The sequence below is a fragment of the Oncorhynchus tshawytscha genome, unplaced genomic scaffold, assembly GCF_018296145.1.
Source record: "Oncorhynchus tshawytscha isolate Ot180627B unplaced genomic scaffold, Otsh_v2.0 Un_contig_651_pilon_pilon, whole genome shotgun sequence".
Taxonomy (NCBI): domain Eukaryota; kingdom Metazoa; phylum Chordata; class Actinopteri; order Salmoniformes; family Salmonidae; genus Oncorhynchus; species Oncorhynchus tshawytscha.
Window position 1 is genome coordinate 23,246 of NW_024609036.1, and position 17,274 is coordinate 40,519.

The 17,274-nt window shown below is 42.6% G+C and overlaps 1 protein-coding gene across 4 annotated transcripts in view; it reads right to left on the minus strand.

The window, feature by feature from the left end:
- LOC121844133 (palmitoyltransferase ZDHHC3-A-like) overlaps positions 1–16,990 on the minus strand; it is a gene marked incomplete at its 3' end in the record, with an annotated part of 39,426 nt that extends 22,436 nt beyond the window's left edge. Inside the window, 5 exon segments of one of the 4 annotated variants that reach the window (XM_042314048.1) lie at positions 4,564–4,688; positions 10,481–10,667; positions 11,516–11,611; positions 11,839–11,900; positions 16,776–16,990. In XM_042314048.1, the coding sequence (XP_042169982.1) occupies positions 4,564–4,688; positions 10,481–10,667; positions 11,516–11,611; positions 11,839–11,858 (428 nt within the window). 4 annotated transcript variants of the gene reach the window in all.
- Positions 16,991–17,274: the final 284 nt, after the last annotated feature.

Sequence of the window (17,274 nt, forward strand, 5' to 3'; positions counted from 1 at the left end):
CACACTAGTATAGAGGGAGAGAGAGAACTAATTACACACACTAGTATAGAGGGAGAGAGAGAGAGAACTAATTACACACACTAGTATAGAGGGAGAGAGAGAGAACTAATTACACACACTAGTATAGAGGGGAGAGAGAGAACTAATTACACACACTAGTATAGAGGGAGAGAGAGAACTAATTACACACACTAGTATAGAGGGAGAGAGAGAACTAATTACACACACTAGTATAGAGGGAGAGAGAGAACTAATTACACACACTAGTATAGAGGAGAGAGAGAGAACTAATTACACACACTAGTATAGAGAGAGAGAGAACTAATTACACACACTAGTATAGAGGGAGAGAGAGAACTAATTACACACACTAGTATAGAGGGAGAGAGAGAACTAATTACACACACTAGTATAGAGGAGAGAGAGAACTAATTACACACACTAGTATAGAGGGAGAGAGAGAGAGAGAACTAATTACACACACTAGTATAGAGGGGAGAGAGAGAACTAATTACACACACTAGTATAGAGGGAGAGAGAGAACTAATTACACACACTAGTATAGAGGGAGAGAGAGAACTAATTACACACACTAGTATAGAGGGAGAGAGAGAACTAATTACACACACTAGTATAGAGGGAGAGAGAGAACTAATTACACACACTAGTATAGAGGGGAGAGAGAGAGAACTAATTACACACACTAGTATAGAGGGGGAGAGAGAACTAATTACACACACTAGTATAGAGGGAGAGAGAGAGAGAACTAATTACACACACTAGTATAGAGGGAGAGAGAGAACTAATTACACACACTAGTATAGAGGAGAGAGAGAGAACTAATTACACACACTAGTATAGAGGGAGAGAGAGAGAGAACTAATTACACACACTAGTATAGAGAGAGAGAGAGAACTAATTACACACACTAGTATAGAGAGAGAGAGAACTAATTACACACACTAGTATAGAGAGAGAGAGAACTAATTACACACACTAGTATAGAGAGAGAGAGAGAACTAATTACACACACTAGTATAGAGAGAGAGAGAACTAATTACACACACTAGTATGGAGAGAGAGAGAGAACTAATTACACACACTAGTATAGAGAGAGAGAGAACTAATTACACACACTAGTATAGAGGGAGAGAGAGAGAACTAATTACACACACTAGTATGGAGAGAGAGAGAGAACTAATTACACACACTAGTATAGAGAGAGAGAGAACTAATTACACACACTAGTATAGAGAGAGAGAGAACTAATTACACACACTAGTATAGAGGGAGAGAGAGAGAACTAATTACACACACTAGTATGGAGAGAGAGAGAGAGAGAACTAATTACACACACTAGTATAGAGGGAGAGAGAGAGAACTAATTACACACACTAGTATGGAGAGAGAGAGAGAACTAATTACACACACTAGTATAGAGGGAGAGAGAGAGAACTAATTACACACACTAGTATGGAGAGAGAGAGAGAACTAATTACACACACTAGTATAGAGGGAGAGAGAGAGAACTAATTACACACACTAGTATAGAGGGAGAGAGAGAGAGAACTAATTACACACACTAGTATGGAGAGAGAGAGAGAACTAATTACACACACTAGTATAGAGAGAGAGAGAACTAATTACACACACTAGTATAGAGAGAGAGAGAACTAATTACACACACTAGTATAGAGAGAGAGAGAACTAATTACACACACTAGTATAGAGGGAGAGAGAGAGAACTAATTACACACACTAGTATAGAGAGAGAGAGAGAACTAATTACACACACTAGTATAGAGAGAGAGAGAGAACTAATTACACACACTAGTATAGAGAGAGAGAACTAATTACACACACTAGTATAGAGAGAGAGAGAACTAATTACACACACTAGTATAGAGAGAGAGAGAGAACTAATTACACACACTAGTATAGAGAGAGAGAGAACTAATTACACACACTAGTATAGAGGGAGAGAGAGAGAACTAATTACACACACTAGTATAGAGGGAGAGAGAGAGAACTAATTACACACACTAGTATAGAGGGAGAGAGAGAACTAATTACACACACTAGTATAGAGGGAGAGAGAGAACTAATTACACACACTAGTATAGAGGGAGAGAGAGAGAACTAATTACACACACTAGTATAGAGGGAGAGAGAGAGAACTAATTACACACACTAGTATAGAGGGAGAGAGAGAACTAATTACACACACTAGTATAGAGGAGAGAGAGAGAACTAATTACACACACTAGTATAGAGGGAGAGAGAGAGAACTAATTACACACACTAGTATAGAGGGAGAGAGAGAGAACTAATTACACACACTAGTATAGAGAGAGAGAACTAATTATACACACTAGTATAGAGGGAGAGAGAGAACTAATTACACACACTAGTATAGAGGGAGAGAGAACTAATTACACACACTAGTATAGAGGGAGAGAGAGAACTAATTACACACACTAGTATGGAGAGAGAGAGAGAACTAATTACACACACTAGTATAGAGAGAGAGAGAGAACTAATTACACACACTAGTATAGAGAGAGAGAGAACTAATTACACACACTAGTATAGAGAGAGAGAGAACTAATTACACACACTAGTATAGAGGGAGAGAGAGAGAACTAATTACACACACTAGTATAGAGGGAGAGAGAGAGAGAGAACTAATTACACACACTAGTATAGAGGGAGAGAGAGAACTAATTACACACACTAGTATAGAGGGAGAGAGAGAACTAATTACACACACTAGTATAGAGGGAGAGAGAGAACTAATTACACACACTAGTATAGAGAGAGAGAGAGAACTAATTACACACACTAGTATAGAGGGAGAGAGAGAGAACTAATTACACACACTAGTATAGAGAGAGAGAACTAATTACACACACTAGTATAGAGGGAGAGAGAGAACTAATTATACACACTAGTATAGAAGGAGAGAGAGAGAACTAATTACACACACTAGTATAGAGGGAGAGAGAGAGAGAACTAATTATACACACTAGTATAAAGGGAGAGAGAGAACTAATTACACACACTAGTATAGAGGGAGAGAACTAATTACACACACTAGTATAGAGGGAGAGAACTAATTACACACACTAGTATAGAGGGAGAGAGAGAACTAATTACACACACTAGTATAGAGGGAGAGAGAGAACTAATTATACACACTAGTATAAAGGGAGAGAGAGAACTAATTACACACACTAGTATAGAGGGAGAGAGAGAGAGAACTAATTATACACACTAGTATAGAGGGAGAGAGAGAGAGAACTAATTACACACACTAGTATAGAGGGAGAGAGAGAACTAATTACACACACTAGTATGGAGGGAACATCCACAGAGAGAGAGAACTAATTACACACACTAGTATAGAGGGAGAGAGAGAACTAATTACACACACTAGTATAGAGGGAGAGAGAGAACTAATTACACACACTAGTATAGAGGGAGAGAGAGAGAACTAATTACACACACTAGTATAGAGGGAGAGAGAGAACTAATTACACACACTAGTATAGAGGAGAGAGAGAGAACTAATTACACACACTAGTATAGAGGAGAGAGAGAGAACTAATTACACACACTAGTATAGAGGGAGAGAGAGAGAACTAATTACACACACTAGTATAGAGGGAGAGAGAGAACTAATTACACACACTAGTATAGAGGGAGAGAGAGAGAACTAATTACACACACTAGTATAGAGGGAGAGAGAGAGAACTAATTACTCACACTAGTATAGAGGGAGAGAGAGAACTAATTACACACACTAGTATAGAGGGAAACATCCATGGAGAGAGAGAGAACTAATTACACACACTACTATGGAGGGAAAAACCCATTGAGAGAGAGAGAACTAATTACACACACTAGTATGGAGGGAAAAACCCATTGAGAGAGAGAGAACTAATTACACACACTAGTATGGAGGGAAAAACCCATTGAGAGAGAGAGAACTAGTGAACAACAACTAAACAATCCCTGTATGTCAGCAAGATGTCCTGAAGTCACAGTGTCCAGCAGACAGTCTGCCTCAGCTGACCGTTGGTCCTAAAGTCACAGCAGACAGTCTGCCTCAGCTGGCCGTTGGTCCTAAAGTCACAGCAGACCTACTATACTGTACGGAGGGAGGAGTCCCACCCGTCTGATCAACTGGGACTTTGAGTCAGGGTTCCCCTACCTGCAGTGTCTTCTGTTCTCTGGGACAGGGTCAGTCAGGGTTACTCTACCTGCAGTGTCCTCTGGGACAGTGTCAGTCAGGGTTACTCTACCTGCAGTGTCCTCTGGGACAGTGTCAGTCAGGGTTACTCTACCTGCAGTGTCCTCTGGGACAGTGTCAGTCAGGGTTACTCTACCTGCAGTGTCCTCTGGGACAGTGTCAGTCAGGGTTACTCTACCTGCAGTGTCCTCTGGGACAGTGTCAGTCAGGGTTACTCTACCTGCAGTGTCCTCTGTTCTCTGGGACAGTCCTACCATTCAAAGATATGTGCCGAGTCATCCTACCTACAGTGATGTGCCGAGTCATCCTACCTACAGTGATGTGCCCGGTCAGGCTTGATGCTGCAGCACTTGGGACACTTGTACACCACCTGTCCCGGCTTCAGCTGAAGACTCTCGATGTACTCTTTAGTGGCGTTTCCTGTTGGCACAGCTCCCTATAGGACAGACAGAGCAGTGAGTTGACTGGATGACTTATCATGATTCACCTGTTGGTGAAATGGGGTCTACTGTTGCAGTGGTCAGGCAGTGTTATAGAATATTGATGTGCTTTAAGTTGGTGCATTAATGGTGCATTACTGTATTGGCTGCAGTCTTGCGAGCTCTGACCCAACTTTGCCATTTTTTAAACTTATGATCGACAAGACCTTTTGAACATCAGATCGGCAGTTAATGACCTCAATTCCAGCTTCAACATTGACACATCTGCCCTGGGATATTTGTGTAATTGCGACCCAATTTTTAGTCTATCCAAGAGAAAACGCAAGCAAGAGGCAGGAGAAGGGAGCACTCGCGAGATTAAAGAGAATAGAAAACTAGCAACCTCTGACCTCTAATTGTGGATTTTCTATCAACAAGACTCTCGTAACCGCAATTTTCTGGGCTTTTCTGAAACTTCAGGAGCACAAGCTTTAGTGAATTATTTGTCCCAAATACAATGCTTCAAGTTTTTTGAAATATTTAGGACTAACTCATTCCTTGCCACCCATTCTGAAACTAACTGCAGCTCTTTAAGTGTTGCAGTCATTTCAGTTTCTGTAGTAGCTGACGTGTATAGTCATCCGCATACATCGACACACTGGCTCTACTCAAAGCATGTCGTTAGTAAAGATTGAAAAAAGTAAGGGTCCTAGACAGCTGCCCTGGGGAATTCCTGCTTCTCTCTGGATTAATGTTGGAGAGGCTTCCATTAAAGAACACCCTCTGTGTTCTGTTAGACAGGTAACTCTGTATCCACATTATAGCAGGGTGTAAAGTCATAACACATACGTTTTTCCAGCAACAGGCCCTGGAACGGACCCTGTATGTAGCTAACTTACTCTCTCAAGTTCTTGTCATTTTTATTTCTCGTGATTTTTTTTGTTTGTTTTCTAGTACTACTGCATTGTTGGGAAAGAGCCAGCAAGAAAAGGCATTTAACAGTACTAGTACAACTGACAATAACAACGAGATACAGGTAACAAGTTCAAACAGGTGCAGTTAATAGAGGTAATGAGTGGAGAACAGGAGGGCTTCTTAAAGAAAAACTATCAGGTCTGTGAGAGCCGGAATTCTTACTGGTTGGTAGCTGATCAAATATGTCATGCAATAAAATGCTAATTAATTACTTAAAAATCATACAATGTGATTTTGTTTTTTTTTGTTGTTTCAGATTCCGTCTCTCATAGTTGAAGTGTACCTATGATAAAAATTACAGCCCTCTACATGCTTTGTAAGTAGGAAATCCTGCAACATCGGCAGTGTATCAAATACTTGTTCTCCCCACTGTATGTGTGAGTACGGTCGTGTTCAGTTAGGCACAAAACAGGAGGAAAACGTTTTGAAACTAATAAAGAGGCCGCCACTACCTGAACGTATCCCAACAACAACAAAACTCCTCTTTTCCTTTAAACTGTTTCAAAACGTTTTTCTACGTACGGTGTTGTGCCCAAATGAACACAACCCAGACAACACCAGCATGTCAACTGTACAGTCAGCGCAGTGTCGCGTGTACAGTGTACAGTCAGCGCAGTGTAAAGTGTAAAGTCAGCGCAGTGTCGCGTGTAAAGTGTACAGTCAGCCCAGTGTCGTGTGTAAAGTGTACAGTCAGCCCAGTGTAAAGTGTACAGTCAGCCAGTGTAAAGTGTACAGTCAGCCCAGTGTCGCGTGTAAAGTGTACAGTCAGCCCAGTGTAAAGTGTACAGTCAGCCAGTGTAAAGTGTACAGTCAGTGCAGTGTAAAGTGTACAGTCAGCCAGTGTAAAGTGTACAGTCAGCCCAGTGTCGCGTGTAAAGTGTACAGTCAGCCCAGTGTAAAGTGTACAGTCAGCCAGTGTAAAGTGTACAGTCAGCCAGTGTAAAGTGTACAGTCAGCCCAGTGCGTGTAAAGTGTACAGTCAGCCGTGTAAAGTGTACAGTCAGCCCAGTGTAAAGTGTACAGTCAGCCAGTGTCGCGTGTAAAGTGTACAGTCAGCCCAGTGTATAGTGTACAGTCAGCCCAGTGTAAAGTGTACAGTCAGCCCAGTGTCGCGTGTAAAGTGTACAGTCAGCCCAGTGTAAAGTGTACAGTCAGCCCAGTGTAAAGTGTACAGTCAGCCCAGTGTAAAGTGTACAGTCAAAGTGTAAAGTGTACAGTCAGCCCAGTGTAAAGTGTACAGTCAGCCCAGTGTAAAGTGTACAGTCAGCCCAGTGTAAAGTGTACAGTCAGCCCAGTGTAAAGTGTACAGTCAGCCCAGTGTAAAGTGTACAGTCAGCCCAGTGTAAAGTGTACAGTCAGCCCAGTGTAAAGTGTACAGTCAGCCCAGTGTAAAGTGTACAGTCAGCCCAGTGTCGCGTGTAAAGTGTACAGTCAGCCCAGTGTAAAGTGTACAGTCAGCCAGTGCAGTGTCAGCCCAGTGTAAAGTGTACAGTCAGCCCAGTGTAAAGTGTACAGTCAGCCCAGTGTAAAGTGTACAGTCAGCCCAGTGTAAAGTGTACAGTCAGCCCAGTGTAAAGTGTAAAGTGTACAGTCAGCCCAGTGTAAAGTGTACAGTCAGCCCAGTGTATAGTGTACAGTCAGCCCAGTGTCGCGTGTAAAGTGTACAGTCAGCCCAGTGTCAGCCCAGTGTAAAGTGTACAGTCAGCCCAGTGTAAAGTGTAAAGTGTACAGTCAGCCCAGTGTATAGTGTAAAGTCAGCCCAGTGTAAAGTGTACAGTCAGCCCAGTGTAAAGTGTAAAGTGTACAGTCAGCCCAGTGTAAAGTGTACAGTCAGCCCAGTGTAAAGTGTACAGTCAGCCCAGTGTAAAGTGTACAGTCAGCCCAGTGTATAGTGTACAGTCAGCCCAGTGTAAAGTGTACAGTCAGCCCAGTGTAAAGTGTACAGTCAGCCCAGTGTCGCAGTGTAAAGTGTACAGTCAGCCCAGTGTAAAGTGTAAGTCAGCCCAGTGTATAGTGTACAGTCAGCCCAGTGTAAAGTGTACAGTCAGCCCAGTGTATAGTGTACAGTCAGCCCAGTGTATAGTGTACAGTCAGCCCAGTGTAAAGTGTACAGTCAGCCCAGTGTGTACAGTCAGCCCAGTGTAAAGTGTACAGTCAGCCCAGTGTAAAGTGTACAGTCAGCCCAGTGTAAAGTGTACAGTCAGCCCAGTGTATAGTGTACAGTCAGCCCAGTGTATAGTGTACAGTCAGCCCAGTGTAAAGTGTACAGTCAGCCCAGTGTAAAGTGTACAGTCAGCCCAGTGTAAAGTGTACAGTCAGCCCAGTGTAAAGTGTACAGTCAGCCCAGTGTAAAGTGTACAGTCAGCCCAGTGTAAAGTGTACAGTCAGCCCAGTGTAAAGTGTACAGTCAGCCCAGTGTAAAGTGTACAGTCAGCCCAGTGTAAAGTGTACAGTCAGCCCAGTGTATAGTGTACAGTCAGCCCAGTGTAAAGTGTACAGTCAGCCCAGTGTAAAGTGTACAGTCAGCCCCCAGTGTAAAGTGTACAGTCAGCCCAGTGTAAAGTGTACAGTCAGCCCAGTGTATAGTGTAAAGTGTACAGTCAGCCCAGTGTAAAGTGTACAGTCAGCCCAGTGTAAAGTGTACAGTCAGCCCAGTGTAAAGTGTACAGTCAGCCCAGTGTATAGTGTAAAGTGTACAGTCAGCCCAGTGTAAAGTGTACAGTCAGCCCAGTGTAAAGTGTACAGTCAGCCCAGTGTATAGTGTAAAGTGTACAGTCAGCCCAGTGTAAAGTGTACAGTCAGCCCAGTGTAAAGTGTACAGTCAGCCCAGTGTAAAGTGTACAGTCAGCCCAGTGTAAAGTGTACAGTCAGCCCAGTGTAAAGTGTACAGTCAGCCCAGTGTATAGTGTAAAGTGTACAGTCAGCCCAGTGTAAAGTGTACAGTCAGCCCAGTGTAAAGTGTACAGTCAGCCCAGTGTAAAGTGTACAGTCAGCCCAGTGTATAGTGTACAGTCAGCCCAGTGTTAGTGTACAGTCAGCCCAGTGTATAGTGTACAGTCAGCCCAGTGTAAAGTGTACAGTCAGCCCAGTGTAAAGTGTACAGTCAGCCCAGTGTAAAGTGTACAGTCAGCCCAGTGTAAAGTGTACAGTCAGCCCAGTGTAAAGTGTACAGTCAGCCCAGTGTATAGTGTACAGTCAGCCCAGTGTATAGTGTACAGTCAGCCCAGTGTATAGTGTACAGTCAGCCCAGTGTAAAGTGTACAGTCAGCCCAGTGTAAAGTGTACAGTCAGCCCAGTGTAAAGTGTACAGTCAGCCCAGTGTAAAGTGTACAGTCAGCCCAGTGTAAAGTGTACAGTCAGCCCAGTGTATAGTGTACAGTCAGCCCAGTGTATAGTGTACAGTCAGCCCAGTGTAAAGTGTAAAGTCAGCCCAGTGTAAAGTGTACAGTCAGCCCAGTGTAAAGTGTACAGTCAGCCCAGTGTAAAGTGTACAGTCAGCCCAGTGTAAAGTGTACAGTCAGCCCAGTGTATAGTGTACAGTCAGCCCAGTGTAAAGTGTACAGTCAGCCCAGTGTAAAGTGTATAGTGTACAGTCAGCCCAGTGTAAAGTGTACAGTCAGCCCAGTGTAAAGTGTACAGTCAGCCCAGTGTATAGTGTACAGTCAGCCCAGTGTAAAGTGTACAGTCAGCCCAGTGTAAAGTGTACAGTCAGCCCAGTGTAAAGTGTACAGTCAGCCCAGTGTAAAGTGTACAGTCAGCCCAGTGTATAGTGTACAGTCAGCCCAGTGTATAGTGTACAGTCAGCCCAGTGTATAGTGTACAGTCAGCCCAGTGTATAGTGTAAAGTGTACAGTCAGCCCAGTGTAAAGTGTACAGTCAGCCCAGTGTAAAGTGTACAGTCAGCCCAGTGTATAGTGTACAGTCAGCCCAGTGTAAAGTGTACAGTCAGCCCAGTGTATAGTGTACAGTCAGCCCAGTGTATAGTGTACAGTCAGCCCAGTGTATAGTGTACAGTCAGCCCAGTGTATAGTGTACAGTCAGCCCAGTGTATAGTGTACAGTCAGCCCAGTGTATAGTGTACAGTCAGCCCAGTGTAAAGTGTACAGTCAGCCCAGTGTATAGTGTACAGTCAGCCCAGTGTAAAGTGTACAGTCAGCCCAGTGTAAAGTGTACAGTCAGCCCAGTGTAAAGTGTACAGTCAGCCCAGTGTAAAGTGTACAGTCAGCCCAGTGTATAGTGTACAGTCAGCCCAGTGTAAAGTGTACAGTCAGCCCAGTGTATAGTGTACAGTCAGCCCAGTGTAAAGTGTACAGTCAGCCCAGTGTATAGTGTACAGTCAGCCCAGTGTATAGTGTACAGTCAGCCCAGTGTATAGTGTACAGTCAGCCCAGTGTAAAGTGTACAGTCAGCCCAGTGTATAGTGTACAGTCAGCCCAGTGTATAGTGTACAGTCAGCCCAGTGTATAGTGTACAGTCAGCCCAGTGTAAAGTGTACAGTCAGCCCAGTGTATAGTGTACAGTCAGCCCAGTGTACAGTCAGCCCAGTGTAAAGTGTACAGTCAGCCCAGTGTATAGTGTACAGTCAGCCCAGTGTATAGTGTACAGTCAGCCCAGTGTAAGTGTACAGTCAGCCCAGTGTATAGTGTACAGTCAGCCCAGTGTATAGTGTACAGTCAGCCCAGTGTATAGTGTAAAGTGTACAGTCAGCCCAGTGTAAAGTGTACAGTCAGCCCAGTGTAAAGTGTACAGTCAGCCCAGTGTATAGTGTACAGTCAGCCCAGTGTATAGTGTACAGTCAGCCCAGTGTAAAGTGTGTTCAGTTTGAACAACTCACAGGGTCGGTACACATGGCCCTGAAGTGAGAGGCGAGAGCCAGGAAGGCCAGAGTGTTGAACACAGTCCCATTGACTAAACTATAGGTCAGGTTTTTAGAAGGCAACAGCATGACGAAGAGCACAACGAACTCAGCATAGAACACCAACATCCAGGTGATAACCCCGCACACGATGCCACACGCGTCCCTGAATAAACAGATTAAATTTTTATTACACACATTTTTGTTTTTTAAATACATAAAGTTGCCTCAGTTATTTGAGTAAAAAAAAAAAAAAAAAAAAAAAAAATATATATATATATATATATAATGAATAATTTTTTATGAAGTCAGCTGACTCATTTCCATTCTGGTGCTGGTTATCACCAGGTGGGCAGGTAGAATGGACAGCCTGGGTAAGACGTGCTGTGCACGGAGCACTTCAAAAAGGTACTTCACCATTCATTACAATCAGAAAATACAGACAATATAGGCCTATACACAAATACATGGCTTAGACAAGATCCAGGTCAGTAATCCAGTGATCTACCATGACCTCTCATTACAAAGACTTAGGTTTAGGGGTTTCTGGAAGATTCCTGGAATTACATTGAAATAAGCAGGAAATCCAGGAATCCTCCAACCCATTTCTGGAAAAGTTGGGAAAGTTACCCATTCAATGCGCTAATGGACAACTATGTTTACCACGGTCTAGCAACCCAAAGGTTGCATTATGGACAACTATGTTTACCATGTGGCTCAGTTGGTAGAGCACGCTAACGCCACGGTCTAGCAACCCAAACGTTGCATTATGGACAACTATGTTTACCATGTGGCTCAGTTGGTAGAGCACGCTAACGCCACGGTCTAACAACCCAAACGTTGCATTATGGACAACTATATTTACCATGTGGCTCAGTTGGTAGAGCACGCCGCTTGCAAGACCAGGGTCGTGGGTTCGAGTCCCACGTGGGACCGGTACGAAAAACTTAAGTCACTCTGGATAAGAGAATCTGCTAAAAAAAAAAAAGGAACAAAATATGTAAATCTAACTACCTGATAAACCACATGCCGCTGGGGATGTGCTGGGAGACGGGGACACACGGCTGCTCAGTCTGCAGGCAGGCAGCCTGCCTCTCCACGTCCCTGCACCTGAACAACAACACCTTATTCACTCATACCTGCTGTACCCAATACATCTTGCTTTACACACATGGGTCTTGCCTTAGACCGCTACGCCACTCAGGAGTCCTATCATCGTAATGACATGAAAACAATTGGTAGATTATTATCAATGACTGATCAACAGCTGTAACAAGTTGTCCAGTGTAGGAAATCCTCACTGCTTCTAGAAAAGACCCACATTCACACAAACAGACCTGTGCACCGGGCTCTTCATCGTACAGACTCAGGATGGGGCCCGCCTCACAGTCACCACATGCTGTGGGCAGAAAGGGTAGAAGAAGAAGTGGTACGACTGTGAGCAAATACTGGCACATTCAGTGTACACTTCAGTAGAGATGGAATACTGTATAACACTACATTTATCCCATAATGACAAAAATAAAAACACGTTCTTACAATTTTTTTTGCACATTTAATTGATCATTTACATAATACATTTACATATTTACAACCAAGTCATTACATGTTTGAATCACCTTTGGCAGCGATTACAGCTGTGAGTCTTTCTGGGTCTAAGTCTCTAAGAGCTGTGAGTCTTTCTGGGTCTAAGTCTAAGAGCTGTGAGTCTTTCTGGGTAAGTCTCTAAGAGCTGAGTCTTTCTGGGTCTAAGTGTAAGAGCTGTGAGTCTTTCTGGGTCTAAGTCTAAGAGCTGTGAGTCTTTCTGGGTCTAAGTGTAAGAGCTGTGACTCTTTCTGGGTCTAAGTCTAAGAGCTGTGAGTCTTTCTGGGTCTAAGTCTAAGAGCTGTGAGTCTTTCTGGGTCTAAGTCTAAGAGCTTTGCACACCTGGATTGTACAATATTAGCATTTTTTTTTTTTTAATTCTTCAAGTTCTGTCAAGTTGGTTGTTGAACATTGCTAGACAGCCATTTAAGTCTTGATATATATATTTTCAAGCCGATTAAGTCAAAACTGTAATAAGGTCACTCAGGAACATTCAATGTCGTTGTGGTAAACTACTCCAGTGTAGATTTGGCCTTGTTTTTAGGTTATTGTACTGCTGAAAAAGGTGAATTTGTCTCAGTGTCTTGGAAAGCAGACTGAACCAGGTTTTCCTCAAGGATTTTGCCTGTGCTTAGCTCTATTCTATTTTTTTTTTATCCTAAAAAACCTCCCTAGTCCTTGCCGATGACAAGCACACCCATAACATGATGCACCCACCACCATGCTTGAAAATATGAAGTGGTACTCAGCAACACGTCATATTTATTTATTTTATTTAACTAGGCAAGTCAGTTAAGAACAAATTCTTATTTATAATGACGGCCTACCAAGAGGCGAAAGGCCTCCTGTGGGGATGTTTTTGTTTTAGATTCCATCTCTCACAGTTGAAGTGCACCTTTGATAAAAATTACAGACCTCTACGTGCTTTGTAAGTAGGAAAACCTGCAAAAATCGGCAGTGTATCAAATACTTGTTCTCCCCACTGTAAATATAGGACAAACCACACATTACGACAAGAGAGACAACACAACATGGAGACCTAAGACCACATAGCAAGGCAGCAACACAACATGGAGACCTAAGACAACATAGCAAGGCAGCAACACAACATGGAGACCTAAGACAACATAGCAAGGCAGCAACACAACATGGAGACCTAAGACAACATAGCAAGGCAGCAACACAACATGGAGACCTAAGACAACATAGCAAGGCAGCAACACAACATGGAGACCTAAGACAACATAGCAAGGCAGCAACACAACATGGTAAAAGCATTACTGGGCACAGACAACAGCAAAGGGCAAGAAGGTAGAGACATCAATACATCACACAAAGCAGCCACAACTGTCAGTAAGAGTGTCCATGATTGAGTGTTGAATGAAGAGATGGAGATAAACCTGTCCAGTTTGAGTGTTTGCTGCAGCTCGTTCCAGTCTCTAGCTGCAGCGAACTGAAAAGACGAGCGACCCAGGGATGTGTGTGCTTTGGGGACCTTAAACAGAATGTGACTGGCAGAATAGGTGTTGTATGTGAAGGATGAGGGCTGCAGTAGATATCTCAGATAGGGGGGGAGAGTGAGGCCTAAGAGGGTTTTATAAATAAGCATCAACCAGTGGGTCTTGCAACGGGTATATAGAGATGACCAGTTTACAGATGAGTATAGAGTGCAGTGATGTGTCCTATAAAGAGCATTGGTGGCAAATCTGATATTGGATTTGCCCACAACATTACTTTTTGTGCTGAATACAAAAGGGTTAACTGGTTTGCCACCTTTTTTGCAGTATTACTTTAGCGCCTTGTTGCAAACAGGATGCATGTTTTGGAAGAATCTCATTCCGTACAGGCTTCAGTCTTTTCACTCTTTCAATTAGATTAGTATTAAGGAGTAACTAATATACAATGTTGTTCTCCTATCACAGCCATTAAACTCTTAACAGTTTTAAAGTCACCATTGGCATCATGGTGAAATCCCTGAGTGGTTTCCTTCCTCCCCGGCAACTGAGTTAGGAAGAACGCCTGTATCTTTGTAGTGGCTGGGTGTTTTGATATACCGTCCAAATTGTAATTAATAACTTCACCATGCTCAAAGGGATATTCAATGTCTGCTTTTTTTAACCCATCAACCAACAGGTGCCCTTCTTTGTGAGGCATTGGAAAACCTCCCTGGTTGTTGTGATTGAATTTCACTGATCGACTGAGGGACCTTATGTAACAGGTTTATACTGGTGATTCCCCTTGCCACTTTATTGTTAAGCCAATGGGTTTTTGGTTTGAGTTTGTCTTGCCTTCACCTACTCAACATGGCATCTTATTGGCTGGTTTGCGTAGCTTGCTTACGAGGGGGGATGTTCCAGTTAGAATCGTCCCAGTGAACAAGCACCAAACCAGCGGTAAGTTGTTGGTTGCAAAGCACTGTACATCAAAAGTGATTTTTAAACTCTCAAGTGATGATTTAAATGTACAATTTATATCAAATTGTTTGTAAATGTTATTCGAACATCACACATAAGATGCAGCGGTTTTTGGAGAATATTTGTTGTGCATTTTGTTGTAGAGAATTCCCGCCAGTACTAGCTAGCAACTTACTGTGTCTGGTGGGGGGAGGTTCATATATTTTGTACAGTGTGTGAGTGCAGAGTTGGATGGTGAGACGTGCATTGCATGACGTGCAATTTTGTGCCGTTCCTAACAGAATACATCTACATGACTGATGCTACATATTGGAGTTCCGTGTCGATGACTGATTGTACACAACGCAAGAAGAGTACTGTTACATTTACAATTATCTGTATGTGTGGGGTACAGAGATGAGGAAGTCATTCAAAAATCATGTGAAACACTATTATTGCACACAGAGTGAGTCCATGAAACTTATGTGACTATTTAAGCTTACCATAACAAAGAGGTTAAATACTCATTGACTCAAGACATTTCGGCTTTAAAAAAAAACAATTCGACTGACATTATGGGGTATTTTGTGTAGGCCACCAGCGCCACAAAATCTCAATTTAATCCATTTAAAATTCAAACTGTAACAACAAAAAATGTGGAAAAAGTCAAGGGATGTGAATACTTTCTGCAGGTACTGTACATGCACTTTATCTACAGTGCCTAATGTCAATCCAACTACTAGCCTAATTTGCTGTTAGTGTAAACATTGGAAACATTAGTCAAGATGGAAAATCTACCAGAAAACAAAAAACAGGTGATCCATGAGAACATAAAATGATTGTTCTGTGTGTCAGATGACCACTCAAGCGTGTCCAGCGCACACAATCACCTCATGGCAAAAATACTGTATGCAGCAGAGCAGTGTTTGTTTGCATCCCAAATGGTACCTCATTGCCAATATAGTACACTACTTTTGTCCAGAGCTCTATAGGCTGTGGTAAATTTTAAAAAAATAGTGCACTAAATAGGGAATAGTTTTCCATTTGGGACACAAATCCTGACTCAGTAGTATCACGGCTCTATGTAAAAGGAAATACTGCTGTGCTGGCTGAGCATTTACCGCTCACTGTGATGCCAATGACAAATTCGACCTGAGGATAACAGACACCAGGACATCTGACTTCTGTGTCATTTTCTGATGAAAGATTGTGCCTCCTAGTTACCTAATAAGACAAACTTATTTATACAAACATACCCGTATTAGCTGCTACACACACACACACACACACACCTGTGATTAGATCACTGGAGGGGATGGGGACCATGGGGGTGATGGTGAAAACCAAAGTAAAGGGCATCACTGTCGCAATATTGTAGCTGGCTTGGCCTGTGCAGAATGTCCCACGACCCTCCCACCCACCATCATCATCATCATCATCATCATGCTAAAAGATGCGACAGTTTGGTTGGAAAGACGAACTAGCCACTAGCTAACGTTTACAAGCCAGCTGTTTTGCAAGCTACGTTAATGTTTTATGTTTTTTTAAAACGAACTGGCTTGTTTTATGTGGGTTAGTTTGCGGTTTTCCTTGGGAGTTAAACGTAGCTAACGGCGTTAGAGATAGCTAACGATATGTAAAACAGAACAGCTCGTCATATACACCATTGTTATTTAACTACATAATCAGATCATAGTAATTTAACAGCCGGGTAGCTAACAAATAAAACAGATAATACAGGCTGTAGTTAGCTCATTATAGCTAGCCGTCTCACTACCTGGCTGGAAATGCGAGCTAGCCAACGTTAGCTTACCTAGATAGCCAACGGAAACTAGTAGCTCATTTACCTGTCTTCAACATAGACGTGTCATGTTGCGAGACTCCAGGAAGAGAACTTTCTTAAAAATGGATCTGAAAACAAACTATGGTAAATGAGCTAAAATATCGTACAAAAATAGGCATGAAATGACTCCTGGTGAATCCACAGCGGAGGAACTGTCAACAGCGTCCTCTCTCTCTCTCTCTCTTCCATCGAGGCGGAGAGTCACTAGTGACTCACCATTGATTCACTCGTGATTCAACATTGATTCACTCGTGACTCAACATTGATTCGCTCGTGACTCAACATTGATTCGCTCGTGACTCAACATTGATTCGCTCGTGACTCAACATTGATTCACTCGTGACTCAACATTGATTCACTCGTGATTCAACATTGAGTCACCATCAATCGATTCTTTGTAAAAAATAAAATCTTTTTTTTTTTAAAGTCAATTTTGAAAGGGCTTTACCTGTACCTGTTTTTCCCTGTACAACTGTGGTGCTGAAGTGTATAATTCAAATTTAAAAACTTGATCGCATACAACCACCGAATTTTTCCTAATATGTGTTGCGCATTCTACATAAACATGAATTTCACTTGGCACATTCACGCTGAGTTGAGCAACACAAGGTTGTATTAAAAAGAGGTGTTTGGAAGAAGTCACGTCCTCCCAGTCCGGTGGCCAGGCGTAGGAGCGGTGAGGGAGTGTTTTGGTTTTATGGGTGCAGGGTTTGATCTGCAAATACATTATTTTATTTTTACCGTGCACATTTCCTTTTCAATTAAATATATTTAATCAATAATGTGGAATTATTAACATTCTGAATTGGGAAAGGCAGCAATACACCAAAAAAAAGCCTCAAGTCTGCCGGAAATTCACACGAAGAAGAAGTGGCGCTGGCCAATGGCTGAAGAGAAGGTTCTGTTTCGCTGATCTGTAGGCGGTGGTCGTTTTTAACCGCTTCCTCGTGGCT